Raw genomic sequence first — 24064 nt, 5'->3', positions numbered from 1 at the left:
TTACTTATAAATTGACTTAGTTTTTCTGCCAGGAAACAATACATTCACTCTGTGGTTAAAGTTTTTAAGATTTTAATAACTTTCTTAAACTATCCTGGATATTTACCAAACTTGGACAGAAGCTTGTTTATGATCAAAAGCTTGTATCTCGAAGGAAATTTTGTCAAAATTTTGTACCCGTTTATCCGTATTTTACTTATAAATGGACTTAGTTTTTCTTCCAGTTAACATTACATACAGTATGCAGTTAAAGTTTAAAAAACATTTATTAGATCCATAAACTATCCTAGCTTTATACCAAACTTGGACAGAAGCTTCTTACAATCAAAAGATAGTATCGAGAGGAATATTTTTATTGATTTTTTTCCTCATTTTTGTTGAGCCTGCGATTAACAGCAAAAGTAGGCGAGACACTGGGTTCCGTGGAACCCTTACGAATTTTTTTATCAGATGACAAATGAGAGTGTGGATAACCTTTGAGGTAGAATAAGAGTTCGAGTTCCAGCTAAATTTTGAGTTAAAGTTAAAGTTTTATTCTTAGTTCGAATGTTAATCCGAGTAATAGTTCTAGTTAAAGCTCGAGTTCCACTTAGAAACTTCCGAGTTATACTATAAGATAGAATAAATTCTGGTAAGAGTTAAAATCTTGAGATCCGATAAAATTAAAAGAAAGATTGCAGTTTCTATTTTCTGTTGGTGCACCTCTCTTTCTTGAATTGTATATTCTTTATCACATTTATGTTTCAGTATGGTATAGCCTATACACCTTTTTTTGCCAAAACTGATTAATGATAGGTAATTTGAAAATAACTGATTGATTGTGTGTGCCACTTTCAGCACTCTGCTATATCATGTTGGCCATTTTTTTTTAAAGAACCAAGGTATTAAGAGTAAATCAGCTACCTTTGTATTAAACAAATGGTTGTCCTTTACAGTCATGATCGGAATCTGACAATCTCCCTATATCACTGTTTGTTGACATGCAAATGATCACATCGGGTGATCTGATCACGAACCTACATCTGAACTACTAGATTTTGTTTTGTTTTTGTTTTCGTTTTTTTTCTTGATTTTTGCAAAACTTTCAGTGGCAAATATTACATGAATATCAGCACCATTTTTTTTTTATATGAGTTGAATACTCTTTCACAAGACGGACCTTAATGTGATGGTTACAGTTTAGCACTCTGAAAGACACATTACTCTACATAAATACATGTGTGTGTGTGTGTGTTAAATATTTCTCTTGTTGGAGACTTGTAAAGCTAAATATACAGTGTGGATTTTTTGTTGTTGTTGAAGGCAGTACGGTCATCAATAGGACAAAAATAACTAGGCATAGTGTTTGATATTCCCAGATTGCTCTGACGTCTAGCGGCCTTATTTTTTTAACTTGCTGGTCGTACAGTTCGCTATAATTGACAGTTTGAAGAAATACTACAAAATATGTGATTTTTTTTTGTGCCCAAATTATGTAAGCCTGTACAAAGCATTAAAGGAAGATTGGGTATAATGTACTATATAATACGGTGCTAAATTTTCTTTGATTTCGACAGCCAGCAACCGATGTAAAATTTTGTATGCTTCTTTTACAGTGATGTTTAACTGGCGTTATTCTTAAATAACGTTTGATATTTCAACGAATATGACTACTCTACAAATCACTCGTGTTCATGTGTTTGTGCCCCCCCCCCTCCCCCCCTCCCCCCCCCCCCCCAAAAAAAAGAAAAAGAGAGAGAGAGAGGCGTTTGACACCAAAGGTACATCGAAACTCATTGTTCTTATTGACATCCCTCTGTTGGACAGACAACTACAAATTCCGGAAGCTATACACTTATATGCTGTTACTCTTGGTATATTGTTATTTTTTTCCAGTATATTCCCACATACCGCATCGCGACGATACGCTGCCAACAGTTGGGTTACACTAATGACAGGACAATTGCCCGTATTGACCGGATGAGATATAAATAGTCAGAACTTTTTTGTTATTTGATAGATTATTTTAATATTTGAAGTCCTTAGAAATACTAGACTATATTTTATGAAAATCTAACAAAATAAGTTGACCGGACGGATATCACACTCACTGACGTACGCTTCACATATATTGAACTGATCGACAAAAAGTGTTACTAGTAATATCACTTTTGTTTTACCATTTTTTTCATACAACTAAGAAATCTGCAAGATTAATAGTTAAACTTATCTTATATGAAAATTTAAACTTTATAGTAAAACAAAATGTTTTTCTAAAAAAAAAAGTTGACCGGACGGATTTCACATTTGCCGATGTACGCTTTGATTGTACTGAAATGATCGACATAAGTGTTATAAATATCTCTTTTGTTTTTAAATACTTTTTTTCTTCGTGAAACTAAGAAATCTGCGAGATCAATAAATATGTTAATATATGAAAATATAAACTTTACAGTAAATAAACAAAAAGTTTTTCTACAAAATAAATTTGAGCTGACGGATTTCGCTACAAATAATAAAGACCAGATCAACAAAAAATGTTGATATTTCTCATATCTAACAATATTTTTCGGTGAAATTAATAAACCTTTAAGAAAAATAATTGTATAAATGGTATTGTATGTAAATACTAACTCAATAATAATAATAATATCTTTATTTAAAGAGAGTAACTCATTTGAATTAAACCCAATCGTAAGGTAATTCATATCAAGACCATATCAAGATTTTGTCCGTTTCGAGTAGCATTTTCATTTTTTGCACTTAAATCAAAACGTCATTTGCTTTCTCCTGCTTTAGTGAACGTCCCTTTGAGCGGGTCGCCATTTTAGAAATTAGCAACCTTTACGACGGACTCGAAAACGGCGACGTCATAATACGGTCACGACACTATAGCGGCGCCGAGAGCGATGCGTATAAACAATAGTGTGATTTCCCTTTAAGCCGCGATGTTGATTTAGGACAAATTACAAATTCAATAAATGCATTTAATTTTTTTCATAAATTTGTCAATAATTGCAAAACAATTTAACTGCTAAGGTAACTGTTTAATAAATCGTGCATTTAAAGGATTACAACTAAAAAAACCTATATTTATCTGAACATTTCACAGATTTAACAGCTGTTGGTTAAACACTTTGAATGTCGGAAGAGTTTCTGCTAACTGGATCTTAATCCATCTGTTTTTATTTCTCTACATCGTATGATTATGAATTTGGCAATCGTAAACTCAACATCATTTTGACTCAACTTAGATGCTCAGCCTCTTTTTTTGAATTATGATCTTAACAGAGTCAATATCATTTCAGATCCGTCTTGTAGTTGTGGTGCTAAGCGTGAAGATTCATAGCACTATTTTTTTAATGTCCTAATTATGCAAATATAATAATCAAACTATCTAATAATCTGAACTGGTTACCAGAGAACTCTCCACTAAATTTGAACATCTTAACCATTAACTAATGTTGAAAATGAAAGAATTTTAAAGAATGTATATGAATTTATTAAAGAATAAAAGATGTTTCTAATTTTGAATATAGCACACTAAAGTGCAAATACACGTATATCGTGTACAACCATTTAAATCAGCACACATCATCTTTTTACATATCCAATATATATAATGTATTGTTTGCATGCACGCTTTGTAAATATTCTATTGTTATAAATTGTTCATGGGAGAAGACTGTATAAGTTTGATTAACTTGTGTCTTATCCCTTTGGCATAGTTAAGCAAAAAAAATATGTTTAAACTACGTCGGATTAAAGGAAATAGTTCTTTCCCTATCTCCATGTCTGCCGTGACATTATAGATTTCAATGAAATTAGTCTTTTTGTTCTTTTTTCGATCTGATGTGTCAAGCCTCTGTCAACTGATTTTATAGGTTGTTCTTATGTTATGCCGTTACAACATTTTGGCAGGTAACGGAGGAGGGAAGTAAGAAGTCTCGCAAACATGTTTAAACCCGCCACACTCAATATGTTCCTTTCGAAAGTCAGGATACTGTAATTTAGTGGTTGTCGTTAGGTGCTTTCTATATGATTTGTTTTTATTTATTCCATTGTTTTTTACATATATTAGGACGTTGGTTTTATCGTTTGAAATGTTTTAAATTTTGTCATGACGGGGCATCTCATATCTTATTAAAATGTATGGATTTTGCTCATGATTAAAGACCGTAAGGTGAACTATAGTTGTTAACATCTAAGTCATTTGGTCTTTCATGGATACTTTTCTCATTGGATCCCACCATATCTTTACAGAAAAGATGTTATATTTAAGGTAGACCATGTAGGGGAGCGGAACGGTTTTAAACCAAGCTAGTTCCCAAGAACACTTGATAAAGACTGTGAATTATGCTGGAATAAGCTTGAGACAGAGGGCTCTATATAAAGGCAACAGTATACCGGTATTCAAAAGTCATAAATCGATTGAGAGAAAGCAAATCCGGGTTACGAACCAAAACCGAAGGAAACATCAACTATAAGAGGAAAACAAAGGAACAACAGGAACACCGAAGTGCAACAAAAACAAACGCCAACACACATAGAAACGAATTATTTGATAACAACTGCCATGACTTAGTACAGGACATTTTAAGAAAAAATGGTGGGTTGAACCTGGTTTCATGGCATGTCAAACCTCCCGCTTTATAACAATGTTAAAAAATATCGCAGAAATAAAGCACAAACACACGCAAGAACATTCATAACAAAGAAACGCACAAACAAATAATATAATAGTCCACACAACATGCAAACCACAGAACAACAACGAACATATTCCATCAACGAAAAACACCACAGGATATCAAAAACAGTGACGCGCTTACGTAACTAACATGCAATCTCGAACTTTATACAATTATTTTCACAATATTCGTCCCAACAATTTTCATGACAATGATGGTATGGAAAGGCAATTTCATAATTATTTGCACTACAAACGATAAGACATAACAGATTATCCAACCGAAACCATAACAGAAACATCAAAATAAATCCATTAATGTTGGATGTACAAAAAACCGAGACACGTCGTATAGCAATGTAAATTCACTCTTGGTATAACAGCCATATTCGGGAATAGATCACTTTCGGTACTTAGCAGACAGACGACATAGATGTTAATCCACAATCTAAGATGTGGTAAAAATGTCATTTATTTAGTTAGTTTAGACACAGACACATCGTATAGATCAACCAATACTAAACAACAATATACTTGCAAACCCCTATAGTATAGAAAATCAATAATAAGTTCAGAGAAACATAGAAAAAAATCGAATTCTTAACCTTTAAGATCAAACATCTCAATTTGACATATGAGACCTTGTAGAACTTTCACTCCAATGATTTACTATTTTTACCTGGACTTTCACTCCTTTGTTTTACTGTTGATACCTGGACATTCACTCCAATGTTTTACTATTTTTACCTGGACTTTCACTTCCATCTTTTACTTTTGTTACCTGGACTTTCACTCAATGTTTTACTATATTTACCTGGACTTTCACTCCATTGTTTTACTATTTTTACCTGAACTTTCACTTCAATATTATATTGTTTTTATCTGAACTTTCGCTCCAATGTTTTACTATTTTTACCTAGACTTTCACTCCAATGTCTTACTATTTTTACCTGGACTTTCACTCCAATGTTCTATTATTTTTACCTTGACATTCACTCTAATGATTTACTATTTTCACCTGGACTTTCACTTCTTTGTTTTACTTTTGATACCTGGACTTCCACTTCAATGTTGTACTGTTTTGATGTGGACATTCACTCCAATGTTTTACTGTTTATACCGGGACATTTACTTCTATGTTTTTTATTGTGACTTGGACTTTCACTCCAATGTTTAACTATTGTTACGTGGACATTCACGTCGATGTTTGACTGTTTATACCTGAATGTTTTCTTCCATTTTTACCTGTTTATTCTTGGACTTTAACTCCAATGTTTTACTGTTTTAACCTTGATTTTCACTCCTTTGTTTTACTGTTGATACTATTTTTACCTGGACATTCACTCCAACGTTTTATCATTTTTACCTGGACTTTCACTCCATTGTTTTAGTGTTGATACCTGGACTTTCACTTCAATGTTTATACCTGGACTGTCAATCCTATGTTTTACTGTTTATATCCGGACTTTCACTCCAATGTTTTCCTATTTTTACCTGGACTTTCACTCCAATGCTTTACTATTGTTACCTGGACTTTCACTCCAATGTCTTACTATTTTTACCTGGACTTTCACTCCAATGTTCTATTATTTTTACCTGGACATTCACTTCAATGATTTACTATTTTTCCCTAGACTTTCACTCCTTTGTTTTACTGTTTATACCTGAACTTTCACTTCAATATTATATTGTTTTTATCTGAACTTTCACTCCAATGTTTTACTATTTTTACCTGGAGTTTCACTCCTTTGTTTTACTGTTGATACCTAAACTTTTACTTCAATGTTCTATTATTTTTACCTGGACATTCACTTCAATGATTTACTATTTTTCCCTAGACTTTCACTCCTTTGTTTAACTGTTTATACCCGAACTTTCACTTCAATATTATATTGTTTTTATCTGAACTTTCGCTCCAATGTTTTACTATTTTTACCTAGACTTTCACTCCAATGTTTTACTATTTTTACCTGGACTTTCACTCCAATGTTCTATTATCTTTACCTGGACATTCACTCTAATGATTTACTATTTTCACCTGGACTTTCACTCCTTTGTTTTACTGTTTATACCTGAACTTTCACTTCAATATTATATTGTTTTTATCCGAACTTTCACTCCAATGTTTTACTATTTTTTCCTGGACTTTCACTCCAATGTTCTATTATTTTTACATGGACATTCACCCCAATGTTTTACTATTTTTACCTGGAGTTTCATTTCTTTGTTTTACTGTTGACACCTGGACTTTCACTTCAATGTTATACTGTTTTATGTGAACTTTAACTCCTATATCTTACTGTTTATACCTGGACTTTAATCCTCTGTTTTTTTATTGTTACCTGGACTTTCTCTCCAATGTTTTACTATTTTTACCTGGACAATCACCCCGTTATTTTACTATTTTTACCTGGACTTTCACTTCATTGTTTTACTATTTTTGCCTGGACATTCATTCCAATGATTTACTATTTTTACTTTGACTTTCACTCCTTTGTTTTACTGTTTATACCTGAACTTTCACTTCAATATTATATTGTTTTTATCTGAACTTTCACTCCAATGTTTTACTATTTTTACCTGGACTTTCACTCCAATGTTCTATTATTTTTACCTGGACATTTACCTCAATGTTTTACTATTTTTACCTGGAGTTTCACTTCTTTGTTTTACTGTTGACACCTGGACTTTCACTTCAATGTTATACTGTTTTATGTGAACTTGAACTCCTATATCTTACTGTTTATACCTGGACTTTAATCGTATATTTTTTTATTGTTACCTGGACTTTCTCTCCAATGTTTTACTATTTTTACCTGGACAATCACCCCATTATTTTACTATTTTTACCTGGACTTTCACTTCTTTGTTTTACTGTTGATACCTGGACTTTCACTTCAATGTTATACTGTTTTTATGTGGACATTCACTCCAATGTTTTACTATTTTTACCCGGACTTTCACTTCAATCTTTTACTTTTATTACCTGGACTTTCACTCAATGTTTTACTATATATACCTGGACTTTCACTTCATTGTTTTACTATTTTTGCCTGGACATTCATTCCAATGATTTAATATTTTTACTTTGACTTTCACTCCTTTGTTTTACTGTTTATACTTGAACTTTCACTTCAATGTTATATTGTTTTTATCTGAACTTTCACTCCAATGTTTTACTATTTTTACCTGGACTTTCACTCCAATGTTTTACTATTTTTACCTGGACTTTCACTCCAATGTTCTATTATTTTTACCTGGACATTTACCTCAATGTTTTGCTATTTTTACCTGGAGTTTCACTTCTTTGTTTTACTGTTGACACCTGGACTTTCACTTCAATGTTATACTGTTTTTATGTGGACATTTACTCCAATGATTTACTATTTTTACCCGGACTTTTACTTCAATCTTTTACTTTTATTACCTGGACTTTCACTCAATGTTTTACTATATATACCTGGACTTTCACTTCATTGTTTTAGTATTTAGCCTGGACATTCATTCCAATGATTTACTATTTTTACTTTGACTTTCACTTCTTTGTTTTACTGTTTATACTTGAACTTTCACTTCAATGTTATATTGTTTTTATCTGAACGTTCACTTCAATGGTTTACTCTTTTTACCTGGACTTTCACTCCTTTGTTTTACTATTGTTACCTGGACTTTCTATCTAATGTTTTATTATTTTTACCTTGACTTGCACGTTTTTGTGTTAATGTTGATACCTGTACTATCACTTCAATATTATACTGTTTTTATGTGGACATTCACTCCAATGTTTTTCTGTTTTTATGTGGACTTTAATTCCTATGTTTAAATGTTACCTGGGCTTTCACTCCAATGTTTAACTATTATTACCTGGACTTTCACTCCAATGTTAACTATTGTTACCTGGACTTTTACTTCTATGCTTTACTGTTTATACCTAAACTTTAACTCCTATGTTTTACTGTTTATACATGGACTTTCACTCCAATAATTTTTATTGTTACCTGGACTTTCACTCCAATGTTTTACTATTTCTACCTGGACTTTCACTTTCATCTCTAACATCATGCCTGGAGAGGAATATAAACACGAAACAGATACTATTTTGTTTATACCTGAAACCTGAACTTTCACTTTAATGTTATATTATTTTTATGTGGACATTCACTTCAATGGACTTTAATTCCTATGTTGTTTAATTGTTACATGGACTTTCAATCCAATGTTTAACTTTTAATATTGTTACCTGGACATTCACTCCAATGTTTTATTATTTTTACCTGGACTTTTACTTCTTTGTTCACATGTTGATACCTGGACTTTCACTCTAATGTTATACTTTTTTATGTTGACATTCACTCAAATGCTTTTCTGTTTTATGTGGACTTTAACTTCTATGTTTCATTGTTTTAACCTGGACTTTTACTCCTATGTTTTACTGTTTTTACATGAACTTTAACTCCTATGTTTTACTGTTTTTACCTGGACTTTCACTCCAATGTTTTACTGCTTTTACCTGGACTTTCACACTCTAAGTTTAACTGTGTTTACCTTGACGTTCGCTCCTATGTTTTATCATTTTTACCCTAACGTTCGCTCCAATATTTTATCATTTATACCTGGAAATTCAGTCCAATGTTTTACTGTTTTTACCTGGACATTTCACTCCTATGTTTTGCTGTTTTTAACTGGACTTTCACTCCAATGTTTTATTGTTTTTACTTAGACATTTCACTCCTATGTTTTGCGGTTTTTAACTGGATTTTCACTCCAATGTTTTACTGTTTTGACCTTGACTTTCACTCCTATGTTTAATGTTTTATACCTAGACGTTCACTTCTATGTCTGACTATTTTAACCTGGATGTTCATTACAATGCGTGACTGTTTACACCTGGACTTTCGCCTCAATGTTTGACTTTGTTTTCCAAGACTTTCACTGGTATCTTTTATACAATCTTTTGTTGACAAAAAATGAAGCCCTTAAGAGTGAAAAATGCGGATAACATTGTTAAACAATTCCATACTAGCAGGTGTACCAAAAAGATACCTCCTTTCCTCGCCCGAAACCATACTAAAAGGTGTGTTTTCACTTCGAGCAACCAGATTGAATTCTATAGATGGACTACCTACTGACAATCTGGCAAATTGGTTAAATATTACATTTGTTCACATTTGGTGTTTATTGTTTTTACGATTTCCCACAGTATTTTATTACATTTTCCAAAATTCATTCAACAGGTAACACACATGTTTACTTACAAAGATAGTTCACAATTTTGCATAAATGCTAATTGCAAATATTGAAGATTGAATAAAATTATGTCTCCTTAGAATAATGATTAAGGATTTTTTATGGCCAAGGAACGGTCAATTGGCACATTTGTTGCTGAGATTTTGCAAACAAATTTTAAACGTTGACCTTTAACTGTTATATTTGTGAAAAATTATTGACCGAAAATCGTTAACATAATTCAACGCATGTATACAATGTATAATACAATTTTGTTTCCGTATATGCAGCATGCACGGATATGTAGATCTGTACACTTTACTTTTAATATTACAATTGACATTTTAGCTTTATTAAGACTAGTTTGTATGTATCTATCATTTAAAGCTTTGTATGGCTGATTTTACGGTATGGGTTTTGCTCAATTTATTTTGCGGTGACATACAATTTTTATATTCGCTTATTTCAAAATCTCTCAGATAGTTGTATCATTGGCAGGCATATCTTTTCCCTCTATTTTATATTGTAAATGCATTTTTTCGTCTCTATCATATCGTCGATAGCCATGGAATTTTTCTTGGTTCACTGCAATAAAATTAAGAATGGAAATGGGGAATGTGTCAAAGAGACAACAACCCGACCATAGAACAGACAGCAGCAGAAGGTCACCGACAGGTCTTCAATGCAGCGAGAAATTCCCGCACCCGGAGGCCAATTTTATCAAGCACATCAATGAATTTTGTTTCGAAGGAAAAATCAAAACAGAAAGTCCCTTAACAAAAAGCTAAATCAAAAGCTCAAACGAATGGAAAACAAAGGATAAGAATGAATCTCGACTGTTCTTTGAAACTATCTCAACATTTTTATTTCGTAACACTGATTATGTTTTTTGCAGTAAACGATAAAGGGATCTATAGGGTGTGTATCAATTGGATATCAAACCACAAACACATAAAATAGATGTGCAAAAGATGTGCAGAAGAATGAATACTGTATTGAGTAATAAAGAGAACCGCTTGATACCTTCAATATATTTATGCTCTTTTCATGGTTAGAAAACTCGTTTCATTCTTATTTTCCGTTGACCTTTACGTTTTAAACAACACTGGATAATTTTCATTCATTATTTATTGTTGTTATTTTATCAGCTTGTATTTATTATCTTCTTCCTTCGTTTTCGTTCTTGTTTGTACCTAGAAAGCATTTAGTTTGTACTCAACAACTATGTTGATAAAAGATAACATATAAACACATTAGTTGACCTATCATTTATTCGGATTAGAATATGATGTTCATGCTATTGATAGAGTTTTACTATCACATGCTTAATCATCTCGACATAGTAACACAAGTACAATCACCGGTAGTTGGTGTAACCCAAGGACAACAAATGCATCTATACACCGTCGGTGAAGTAATGTGGACATTGTCACAATCTGTAAATACATTCACTCCATTAATTTGTCCTCGGCTGAAAATATCAAGAAGAATAAAGTTAACCCTATTTAAACTTGTCGAATAGAACACGTTTAAACTATTGTTTTTCAAATGATTTGTTGCAATACAAAACAAACTTTTTTTTATAAAAAAATAGTTTGTTCACTTCTGAGGGTCCCGGTTAAAGGGGCATTAGCTGTCAAATTCATGTTCACCGATTTGACACAATTTCTCATACTAAAACGTTTATCCAAATTTACAAAAAGTATAAAATTTAACATTAACAATGACTCGATAATATGTATCAACATTTTGTGGGTATTTTTGTCTAGAAGTAATCTTATTAACCATTGATATGACCAGCTTACACTGCCAACGGTTATTTAATCCGATAAACATGATTATAAATACAGATAGATGGCGATCACGTGCAGTTGGATTTTTCTAGGTCTATTTGATTTCATACTGTAGGTTAAAAAGTTTGTTTATCATTGTTTTTACCTGTATAAGAATGATTTGTTTGTGGATCGAATCAGTCAACTTAATGGTTCATCCTTTTTTTCACTTTCAATGTTGACATTCTTTTCCTTTTAATAACTGAATACATGCGCAACCCATCTCCAGCTTAGGAGTTAAATTAAAGGTCACATGAATACTGTTTAAATGAGGTCGATTTATTCAAAGCAAGTGCATAATTCATCAGCGATGTTTCTTTGCTTATCTTTGACAAAATTAAACAAACTTATCTACTAAAAGCGAGATATTATTTCAATTTTCTAGAATATTGACGAGTATTACAAAAATGTAACAATTAAGTAAATGTTAATCTAGAGGTTAATAATAATGTGCAATTTACCTTTCGCACAATTTTAGATGATTGCAGGTTCTTCCTGAATCAATACCATAAACTGTCTTTATCCCTTGGCCTCTACAGCCTTTATTAAGCCAATTGATTTTCCTTTTGGTTCGACTTCCTAAAAAAAAAATGCTACAATCGGTCCATATCTTTTTTTTATCGTCCAGATCACATATCAACAAGATGAATAGAAGAATTATCTTTGAACAAATGCGCCGGAACATTCGTAGCATTGATACAACTCTCACATTTATTTATTCGTTTAAGTGAGGTACTATTACAACATGGATGTTAAACACATACAATTATCTCTTAATTCCATTGATTGTCAGGGATTTACAATATTTATTATGAATGCATATATTAATTTCTAACTTAACACTTATATCAAAATTATATTTATATAACAGTACTTATTTCTCACATCTAAACAAGAGAGAGTATGCAGAATATGTTTTCAATACCTAATTATATATTGATGTTGTCATAGCAAACGATCCTGTTTTGGACTATATTAAATTCTTTTATAAGTGTTATCTCCCCTATGCAAAAAGACCAGGATGTCAGGCATAAAAGAATGACAATGAAGTTAGTCTGAAACTTTATCTACTATTTTTATCTTTGGGTTTGTGTCATGTTTCGCCAATTTGGTCACCTTCCTTTAAACTATATCTTATATTATTGACTTTTATCATTCATTATTATCCAAGAAAAACTTTTTGAACTAAGTGTAATAAAAGCTTTGATATTACACCTAAATTGATATGTGTTACTGAAATTATCAAGGAGATATCCCTATCAGCGCCATGAGTTTTTTTCAAATTTATGTTAATATAACATATAAAGCTAGATACAATATAAAACATACTCATTTTTTGTGTTCTTGTTTCCGGAGGCTTGTTGTCTCTATTAAACCAGATCTCCTTATTTTAACAAGTTTTCAAGTATTTAGGTGTTATTTTTTTAAACAATTTTGCTAAACACTTCACAACATAGTTTCTGTGCAGATTATCCTCTGTTCACATACTCAGTACAAAGTATAACTGTCAGCCAAATAGAGACTGAATACAGAAAATAGTTAACGTTTCTTATATTTTGGAAATTTGACTTTAAATACATTGAACCTTGTTTACCTAAAGAACTGGTCATATTAAATACTTCAGCATCTTTTGGAACCTTTATTTCCTTGTAAAGAGGGTATTTAAAATCCTGGTAAAACTCTTTCAAAGACTGCCCAAGAGAATTGTAGTCAATAATTTCATCGAAATCGGCATAGTACATTTCCGTTACGACCACTTCGTTTGTACTATTTATAGTTTTATTGCCTTTGTTCTGTTTGGAAAAAGAAAAGTATAGATTATTCTTCAATTTTAAAACACACACACGTATACATATCTATCTATCTATAAAAATGTCTAAGAATATAACTTAAACACGCTGATTGATACATTGAAAAAGTTCTACGGTATAATTTGAAATAGATATACGCAATATTTCGCTAGACAAACTAGCTTCATCAGGCGTGTGCTTCTATCCAGGTGAAATCGGATGCATGACAAAAATATTTTTGTAGCTTAAACTACACGCAGTTGGAATAAACGTTTTAACATATACATATATATTTGAATTTTTTCGCCTGTCATAAGACAGAAGCCTCTGGCCTTTGTTAGTCTTGTATGTTTTTTAATTTTAGTTCATTTTTATGTTTCGGTGTTTAGTGTGACGTCCATTTTCACTGAACTAGTACACATTTTTGTTTAGGGACCAGCTTAAGCCCACCTCCGGGTGCGGGATTTTCTCGTTGTGTTGAAGACCCATTGGTGGCCTTGGGCTGTTTTCTGCTCTTTTGTCGGGTTGTTGTCTCTTTGACACATTCCCAATTTCAATTCTCAATTTTATATACATCGTGTACTGTGTTAACACCCTTGGAACGCCGACGAGGAAAAACATCACACAACTAACGAGAGATATATTTTATATAGCCTAGTTGGTCGAGTGGTATAGGGCGCTGGACATAGTGCAGGCGGTGTAATTATGATTTCTCAGATGCAAGGGTTCGAATCCCACTGAAGGAAAAACAAACATTTGCTCTTTCAAATTTGCAGATCTAACATTGTTGGGCTAAATTTGAGACGATTAAATGGCGATTAAATGCCTCTTTCGAACACGAAATTACACTTGTGCATTTTAATCTCTTTAACATTATGTTAATGGTGACACTGGTCGAGGAAATCTCAATATGATTTAAACCTTATGACTGCGTAACAAATATATCGAGTTTTATAATGTACATATATGTTCAATTTTCATACCCAGCTGTGGATAAACCCCTCAGTAACTTGACCAGCATCTCTTTCGGTTTCTCCTTCTATGTCCCGCAGTCTGCATTGCTTCAAGGAAGGGAGACATTTCATCTGCTGACCCTGTAACGAAAACCGACTTTTTCAAAGAATGATAAAATCTGTAATAATGATGATGATAATGGATGGCTGCTTACCGTCCAGTGGGAAATTAATATGCATATTCAGGACTAGAACATGTTAATGTTATATGAATATAAACCAGTCTTTGCTCTTACTCCTTAATGCCGCGTGCTTAGCGGAGAAGCAGCAAATACCAATTTTAAAGTCTTTGGTTTGACCTGGCCGGGATTCAAACCGACGACCTCCCGCTCTCAATGTGAACACACTACCACTACCACAAGACCACTGTGACTGTATTAAAGTTTTAAGAAATGTAAATGAATTCGGTAGATGTACAATTTTCAATAGATATTATAAAAATTTAGAATACCGTTAAACAAAACATAACTGAATGTAGTCTCTTAGGGTAGTACTAGCGTATTCTGTTATTTCCGATCACAAAATGCGTTATTTATCGGTCCAAATTGGTTCCTAAAATAAGCGAATCGGCTTAAAATACAGATCCTATTTGTCAAGGTTTGCTTACGAGGATCTGAAAGCGCTCCATTCTATTTTCTATTTTAAAGATCTATCGGGATCCTCTGGTTTTGTCTGATTAATACACACCTTCAAATATTTGAAGGCTAAAATTGCATTGGGCGATGTAATAATTACCAGAACAGAATGTAAAATGTAGTGTTGTCAGATCCTTGTAAGCAAAGCTTAGACACATGATCTGATTTTAAACAGATTGGGAAAACTACAACTCGTTCATCGGACATTTCATTCCATTCGTATTGATATAATAAAGTAGATCAAAAATTGAATATTGAATATATTTATTATCCTATGTTGCCCTTAACAATCCTTACATTTTCTGAAAGCATATACCTATGCATCCTTGGCTTTTAAATATTTGGCTTTTAACGTTATTGATGATGGTGAATCCACCAAATTTTGTTTATTTGAACACTTTTTCATAATGAATTTCAAATTGTATCCTATAAAGTTTTCGTTAGTTACTATTACGTAATTATGCTTTTGTCACTGTATAAAACTTCTCTTTATATACATCTATACGATAATTGTCAAAACTTTGAAATAGATCGGTGACCTATAATTTTTTCCAATTTTGTATTATATAGCACGATATGAATTACGTTTTGGCAATGTTCTTATATTATGAGCTCCAATACGAAATGATACGGAGAATAGTATAATCCCTTATAATGACTGAAACTAACAGATAATATAAATCAAAGCGGAAATATTGTTAATCAAATTCAGTGTTGACCTCTATGAAAGATTATTCAAAGATATTATTAAGCAAATCGGTAAATTCATTTTTTAATAGAATGCAACCACATTTGTGTGTGTAATTATGAAAAGTTTTGTTAACAAATCACCATTCCTAGGTTATAGCATTGTCGGTAATCACAAACCTGACTGAAATCTTGAATTTGGTACGATTCCATAACATCATTGTGTGCTGGGGTGTGAATTTTTACTACATTCTTTTCTAGATTTGTTTCTATGTTTTCCGAATACCTGGCATTTCCTTCAATAACGTCATACCCAAATTTCTGAAACAAAAACCGTTATTGCGTCTTAACATTACTATAAAAACGTTTGATTAGACACCAAACAGGTCAGAAAAAGACAAGAGCAATGTATTGAAATCAAACCAAAAGGTTGAACAAAATAATTAAAAAAACAAACAGTGAATGAAGGCAAAGCGAATCAGTAGAGTGACTTTTTAAAATTCACCATATAAAAACAAATACAGTTTAAAAAGGCGAACGGGAATCTTTGACAAAAGTGAAAATATACAAATGACAATATATACTTATGAGTTATACTATATGATTCTTTGACATGATTTGGTCTTTACTTAACAATATCACATGTAAACAAGATTTGTGATATAAAGAAAGTACAGTTCAACATAAAAAAAAAAAAAAAAAATACAATACAAAATTATTATCATCAGTTATATCTTTGACTTGTTATTATTGGAGAATGTTGATCAGCCAAACATGTGTTATTATCATGCTTTCAATCCAAATACTTTAGCCTCTAAATATGTGTATACTTCTGATTCCATGCAAAACAATGAGTCGTACAAGAAGAGTAGCGTATTGTACTGACATACAGTGTTTTATTATACAGAAAGAAACTGGGTTATATTTCGAGACAATATATTGGTTGTTTTCCTTATACTGCAACTTTTACATCTTTTACAAATGAAATATTTTTTTGTTAACCTATCATTTCTTAAAAAGCTATATTTATATTGACGTCATAAATCAAACTCTACGGAAACGTATCGTAAACGTCTTAAACAAGGCGATTTAAGGTCATTGACTATATGACAAATGACTATACGGTCAATTGAATATGACTGCGCAAATAGCATAGTTACAGTAGAAACAATCATTCGGAAGTCTCGGAAGACGAGTCAATTCAAATGATACAGAAAGTACGGGACAATGTTTGCTTCCAGTAAACAGTTCATATTCAGTAAATAGTTTTTTAAACTATTAACCGGTAAATAGTCTTTTTCAGGAAATTTCGTAAAAGGGTAAATGTATTCGTCAATAATTTTATATAGAAAATATATACTGAGGTATAATAATCAATGATATTTATTTAGATTGCGGAATATTTGCTTTTATCTAAAACAATATCTTTATTTATACATAACAATATACAACTTTGTCATATCTTTATATGAGGGTAGACATCTTGTTTATCTTGATTAAATGCACAAAAAAAAAACAAAAAAAAAATACCGTGTGAGGTATATTTAGTTCTTGTATAAAGTTCATATAATCTTAACACTCGAAATACGATGATAAAAAAAATATTTAAAAATCATAGTTGAATGATAGGAGTTGGAAAACACCAAGAGGACAACAATAAACAATAATAGAAAAAAAACCCAGTAACTTGGTCAAAAAGAAAAACGCCCAATAGACCAAAATATAGTGCAGACAAAACATAAGATCGAGCACCAGAAACACCATTTACAACGGGGTGTTACTCCGAAAGGGTAAGCAGAGTAAATTTATGAGTACAAATAATACACACAAATAATTTATACAAGTCATGCATGGAACTTATTCATTTTCTGACAAAGAAATAAACATACCATATCCATATTGGCCGTGACAACGGAAAGGAATAAAGCATTAATCACAACAATCAGTAATTGGCCCATTGTTGATTTCTGTAAAAAAACAAACCATAGGGAAAACAAATTATTAAACTATACTTTTTTCGAAAATTTATTACAATTCGGTAATCGATATTTAATTACTATTCAGTAATCAGGAACGACTTTTTCCAATTGAATTCTCAAAAACTGTCTTCTAATAGCACACAATGATCTTATCCATTAAGGGTAGTTTCAGGAATTTAGTAAAGTATTTTCAAGCAACATCTTCTTATCTTCATATCGACTGAGTCATGCACAAATTGAATAAAGTACGAGATTAAAATTGTAAGCGAAAGGTCAAATTTTCACTCAGTTAATGCGGTCAATTTCTTTTTTTATTCGAAATATAAAGGTTTAAAGGATTATTTTTTGTATTGAAATAAATAGATATTTACATAATAGTTTTGTCTGAATAACAATTCAAACAACCAACGTTATGAATTTGAGTTTATCAATGTAAATATTTTTTTTATTTATTGAAGTTGATTTATTAACTTCAAGTCAAATAATCAATGAAAAAGATATTAATCCATTTCATGTGCTTATTACCTCTAGTAAATATTATTTAAGAATTATAAATCGCTTACCTTTTGCATACGTCCCACAATGTTGATGTGGACGAAGCGTTGCTGCTTAAATACTATCCGTCTAGGATGTGAAATACTTGTTTCTTGGAACATTTGACAGCTAGTTAGTAGTTGTTTTCCACTAACAATATGTCACGTTTGTATGTAGGAGTTAACCCCACAAAATTTCAAATGAAATCAAGTGGTCATATAAGATTTGGACTAGGGAGATCGTTTTAAGTATGTTACGATTTAAAAATATCACTTTCCCCTCAAGGATTCTACGAAAACAAGACCATAACTTGCCAATTAATTTTCTTGGTCTAAATAATAATTCATGATATCCTCTTACACGAATACAAAATCATTTCGTTCATGGGAACAAATTTGTTCAAGCATATCAAATAGTTTTTTTAGTAGATTTCAACGAGGTTTTTCAATGTCAGGAATATGGCAGTTGTTTTTAACTTGTTCCGTTGCTTGGTAGCGTCTGATTTTGTCAGTTGTTATGGTCTCCCCCGTTTTTTAATTTTCGTTGGAGTTCGGATTTTTGTTTTACAGTGAAACTTCTCAAAACCGGCCGCCCGTCGGACCACGGATTGCGGGGTCGCTGGTTTGTTGAAAATTGAAATCATCAAGAGTTACTTCCCTTCAATATGTGTGTTTGAGTATATTTGAAAATGTTTTTTACTTTAATCAAAATATATGTTTTCCTCTATGAATTTCAGTTTTGTATATTATATGTAGCATAAATACACCTACAACGTCTATTTTATCTTATTTTATTTTTTTATTTTGCAGGAATAATAAATAAAATATACCTTTTTATCCGACTTAACGCATTACCATAAATACATGGGATAGTTATGACATTATATTTGCATGCAATGATAATGATAATATATTCTGAAAAAAATTTTGTTTACCAAGCATCTGATTTTTGTGTCTTCCAATACGATGATTAGTTAAAAATTAAATACCATAGGAGGCACGTTCATTAACCGCAAGGTGAATGTACCGGTTACGAAAAAACGAAAAAAAAACTCCCTTAAAGTTGATAGTTGTAGGAAATTCGACCTGCATTTCACTGCAGGAAAATTTTACATTTATCTAGGGTGTTTTCATAGCACCATTTTTTTTGTTTTGTTTTTCTATAAAATATCCTGCAAAATAAAGAATTAAATTAAGATAAAATAGACGTTGTAGGTGTATTTTATGCTACATATAATATTCAAAATTGAAATTCATAGAGGAAAACATATATTTTGATTAAAGAAAATAACATTTTCAAATATACTCAAACACACATATTGAAGGAAAGAAAAAATTAAAAAAGGGGGAGTCCATAAAAACTGACAAAATCAAATGCTATCAATCAACGGAACAAGTTAAAAACAACTGCCATATTCCTGACTTGATAACCTAAACCTTGGAAAACCTCGTTGAAATCTACAAAAAAACCTATTTAATATGCTTTTAACAAATTTGTTCCCATGAACGATATGATTTTGTATTCGTGTAAGAGGATAGCATGAATTATTATTAAGACCAAGAAAATTAATTGGCAATATAATAATATACTTAAAACGATCTCCCTAGTCTAAATCTCTATGACCACTTGATTTCACTTAAAATTTTGTCGGATTAACTCCTACATACAGACGTGACATATTGTTAGTGGAAAACAACTACTGTCTAGCTGACAAATGTTCCAAGAAACAAGTATTTCACATCCTGAACTGATAGTATTTAAGCAGCATCGCTTCGTCCATATCAACATTGTGGGACTACTGCAAGGGGTAAGCGATTAATAATTAAAAAAAAATATTTACTAGAGGTAATAAGCACATGCATGAAATGGATTAATTTCTTTTTCATTGATTTATTTGACTTGAAGTTAAAAAATCAACTTCAATAAATAAAAAAATATTAACATTGATAAACTCAAGTTCATTACGTTGGTTGTTTGAATTGTTATTCAGACAAAACTATTATGTAAATATCTATCAATTTCGGTACAAAAAATAATCCTTTAAACCTTTATATTTCGAATAAAAAAAGAAATTGACCGCATTTACTGAGTGAAAGTTTGACCTTTCGCTTACAATTTTAATCTCGTACTTTATTAAATTTGTGCATGACTCAGTCGATATGAAGATAAGAAGATGTTGCTTGAAATTACTTTACTAAATTCCTGAAATTACCCTTAATGGATAAGATCATTGTGTGCTATTAGAAGGCAGTTTTTGAGAATTCGTTTTTGATTACCGAATAGTAATTAATTTTCGAAAAAAGTATAGTTTAATAATTTGTTTTCCCTATTGTTATTTTTTACAGAAATCAACAATGGGCCAATTACTGATTATTCTGTTAAATGCTTTATTCCTTTCCGTTGTCACGGCCAATATGGATATGGTATGTTTATTTCTTTGTCAGAAAATGAATAAGTTCCATGCACGACTTGTATAAATTATTTGTGTGTATTATTTGTACTCATAAATTTACTCTGCTTACCCTTTCGGACCAACACCCCGTTGTAAATGGTGTTTCTGGTGCTCGATCTTATGTTTTGTCTGCACTATATTTTGGTCTATTGGGCGTTTTTCTTTTTGACCAAGTTACTGGTTTTTTTTCGATTATTGTGTTTGATTGTCCTCTTGGTGTTTTCCAATTTCTATCATTAAATTATGATTTTTAAATATCTGTATTATCATCATATTTCGAGTGTTAAGATTATATGAACTTTATACAAGAACCACATTTACCTCACACGGTTTTTTTTTTGCATTTAATCAAGATAAACAAGCTGTCAACCGTCATATAAAGATATGACAAAGTTGTATTTTGTTATGTAGAAATAAAGATAATGTTTTAGATAAAAGCAAATATTCCTCAATCTAAATAAATATCGTTGATTATTGTACCTCAGTATATATTTTCTATATAAAATTATTGACGAATACATTTACCCTTTTGCGAAATTGCCTGAAAAAGACTATTTATCGGTTAGTAGTTTAAAAAAAAACTATTTACTGGATATGAACTGTTTACTGGAAGCAAACATTGTCCCGTACTTTCTGTATCATTTGAATTGACTCGTCTTCCGAGACTTCCGAATGATTGTTTCTACTGTAACTATGCTATTTGCGCAGTCAAATTCAATTGACCGTATAGTCATTTGTCATATAGTCAATTACCATAAATCGCCTTGTATATGACGTTTACAGTACGTTTCCGTAGAGTTTGATTTATGACGTCAATAAAAATATAGCTTTTTAAGAAATGATGGGTTAACAAAAAAATATTTCATTTGTAACAGATGTAAGAGTTGCAGTATAAGTAGAAACATAACCCAGTTTCTTTCTGTATAATAAAACACTGTATGTCAGTACAATACGGTACTCTTCTTGTACAACTCATTGCTTTGCATAGAATCAGTAGTATACACACATTTAGTGGCTAAAGTATTGGGATTGAAAGCATGACAATAACACATGTTTGGCTTATCAACATTCTCCAATAGTAACAAGTCAAAGTTATAACTGATGATAATAATTTTGTATTGTTTTTTTTTTTTTATGTTGATCTGTACTTTCTTATATCAAAAATCTTGTTAAAATGTGATATTGTTTAGTAAAGACCAAATCATGTCAAAGAATCAAATAGTATAACTCATAAGTATATATTGTCATTTGTATAATTTCACTTTTGTCAATGGTTTCCGTTCGCCTATTTAAACTGCATTTGTTTTTATATGGTGAATTTTAAAAAGTCACTCTACTGATTCGCTTCGCTTTCATTCACTGTTCGTTTTTTTAATTATTTTGTTCAACCTTTTGGTTTGATTTCGATACATTGCTCTTGTCTTTTTCTGACCTGTTTGGTGTCTTATCAAACAATTTTATAGTAATGTTAAGACGCAATAACGGTTTTTGTTTCAGAAATTTGGGTATGACGTTATTGAAGGAAATGCCAGATATTCGGAAAACATAGAAACAAATCTAGAAAAGAATGTAGTAAAAATTCACACCCCAGCACACAATGATGTTATGGAATCGTACCAAATTCAAGATTTCAGTCAGGTTTGTGATTACCGACAATGCTAAAACCTACGAATGGTGATTTGTTAACAAAACGTTTCATAATTACACACACAAATGTGATTGCATTCTATTAAAAAATGAATTTACCGACTTGCTTAATAATATCTTTGAATAATCTTTCGTAGAGGTCAACACTGAATTTGAATAACAATATTTCCGTTTTGATTTATATTATCTGTTAGTTTCAGTCATTATAAGGGATTATAATATTCTCCGTATCATTTCGTATTGGAGCTCATAATATAAGAACATTGCCAAAACGTAATTCATATCGTGTTATATAAAACAAAATTGGAAAAAATTATAGGTCACGGATCTAATTTCAAAATTGTGCCAATTATCATATAGATGTATATAAAGAGAAGTTTTATACACTGACAAACGCATAATTACGTAATAGTAACTAGCGAAAACTTTATAGGATACAATTTGAAATTCATTATGATAAATAGTTTAAATAAACAAAATTTGGTGGAATCACCTTCATCAATAACGTTAAAAGCCAAATATTTAAAAGCCAAGGATGTATAGGTATATGCTTTCAGAAAATGTAAGGATTGTTAAGGGCAACATAGGATAATAAATATATCCAATATTCAATTTTTAATCAACTTTATTATATCAATACGAAAGAAATGAAATATCCGATGAACGAGTTGTAGTTTTCCCAATCTGAATAAAATACAGACCATGTGTCTCAGCTTTGCTTACAAGGATCTGACAACACTACATTTTACTTCCTGTTCTGGTAATTATTACATCGGCCAATGAAATGTAAGCCTTCAAATCTTTGAAGGTGTGTATTAATCAGACAAAACCAGAGGATCCCGATAGATCTTTAAAATAGAAAGTAGAACGGAGCGCTTTCAGATCCTTGTAAGCAAAACATTGACACATAGGATCTGTATTTTAAGCCGATTCGCTTATTTTAGGAACCAATTTGGACCAATAATTAACGCATTTTGGGATCGGAAATAACAGAATACTCTAGTACTACCCTAAGAGACTACATTCAATTATGATTTGTTGAACGGTATTCCAAATTTTGATAATATCTATTGAAAATTGTACATCTACCGAATTCATTAACATTGCTTAAAACTTTAATACAGTCACAGTGGTCTTGTGGTAGTGGTAGCGTGTTCACCTTGAGAGCGAGAGGTCGTCGGTTCGAACCCCGGCCTGGTCAAACCAAAGTCTTTAAAATTGGTATTTGCTGCTTCTCCGCTAAGCACGCGGCATTAAGGAGTAAGAGCAAAGACTGGTTTATATTCATATACCATTAACATGTTCTAGTCCTGAATATGCATATTAATTTCCCACTGGACGGTAAGCAGCCATCCATTATCATCATCATTATTACAGATTTTATCATTCTTTGAAAATGTCGGTTTTCGTTACAGGGTCAGCAGATGAAATGTCTCCCTTCCTTGAAGCAATGCAGACTGCGGGACATAGAACATGTAGAAGGAGAAACCGAAAGAGATGCTGGTCAAGTTACTGAGGGGTTTATCCACAGCTGGGTATGAAAATTGAACATATATGTACATTATAAAACTCGATATATTTGTTACGCAGTCATTGGGTT

The 24064-nt window shown here is 31.6% G+C and overlaps 2 protein-coding genes and 1 long non-coding RNA gene across 5 annotated transcripts in view; 2 read left to right on the top strand and 1 right to left on the bottom strand.

Moving 5' to 3' along the window:
- LOC127726690 (uncharacterized) overlaps window positions 1–24064 on the top strand; it is a 269933-nt gene that overhangs the window by 83556 nt on the left and 162313 nt on the right. The gene's annotated exons all lie outside the window — the stretch shown is intronic.
- Window positions 11149–24064, bottom strand: part of LOC127726689 (uncharacterized) — a 39408-nt gene continuing 26492 nt past the window's right edge. The window contains exons 1-6 of one of the 3 annotated variants that reach the window (XM_052234140.1): window positions 17742–17815; window positions 16033–16173; window positions 14501–14611; window positions 13322–13520; window positions 12189–12306; window positions 11149–11366 (exon numbers count right to left, since the gene is read on the bottom strand). In XM_052234140.1, coding sequence (XP_052090100.1) covers window positions 11225–11366; window positions 12189–12306; window positions 13322–13520; window positions 14501–14611; window positions 16033–16173; window positions 17742–17810 — 780 coding nt within the window. In that variant the 5' untranslated portion in view covers window positions 17811–17815 and the 3' untranslated portion in view covers window positions 11149–11224. Of the gene's footprint in view, window positions 11367–12188; window positions 12307–13321; window positions 13521–14500; window positions 14612–16032; window positions 16174–17741; window positions 17816–24064 lie in introns of those variants that run through there. The other 2 variants (XM_052234139.1, XM_052234138.1) reach the window with 2 other exon arrangements.
- On the top strand, window positions 20706–23937 carry LOC127726692 (uncharacterized). Its single transcript, XR_007993642.1, has 3 exons — window positions 20706–20788; window positions 22315–22455; window positions 23880–23937. It is a non-coding gene; the product is annotated as an uncharacterized LOC127726692 (long non-coding RNA).

This window comes from Mytilus californianus, unplaced genomic scaffold, assembly GCF_021869535.1.
Source record: "Mytilus californianus isolate M0D057914Y unplaced genomic scaffold, xbMytCali1.0.p SCAF_18, whole genome shotgun sequence".
Lineage (NCBI taxonomy): Eukaryota > Metazoa > Mollusca > Bivalvia > Mytilida > Mytilidae > Mytilus > Mytilus californianus.
Note: the sequence above shows the minus strand (reverse complement) of the source record. Positions and strands in the feature narration are given on the sequence as shown.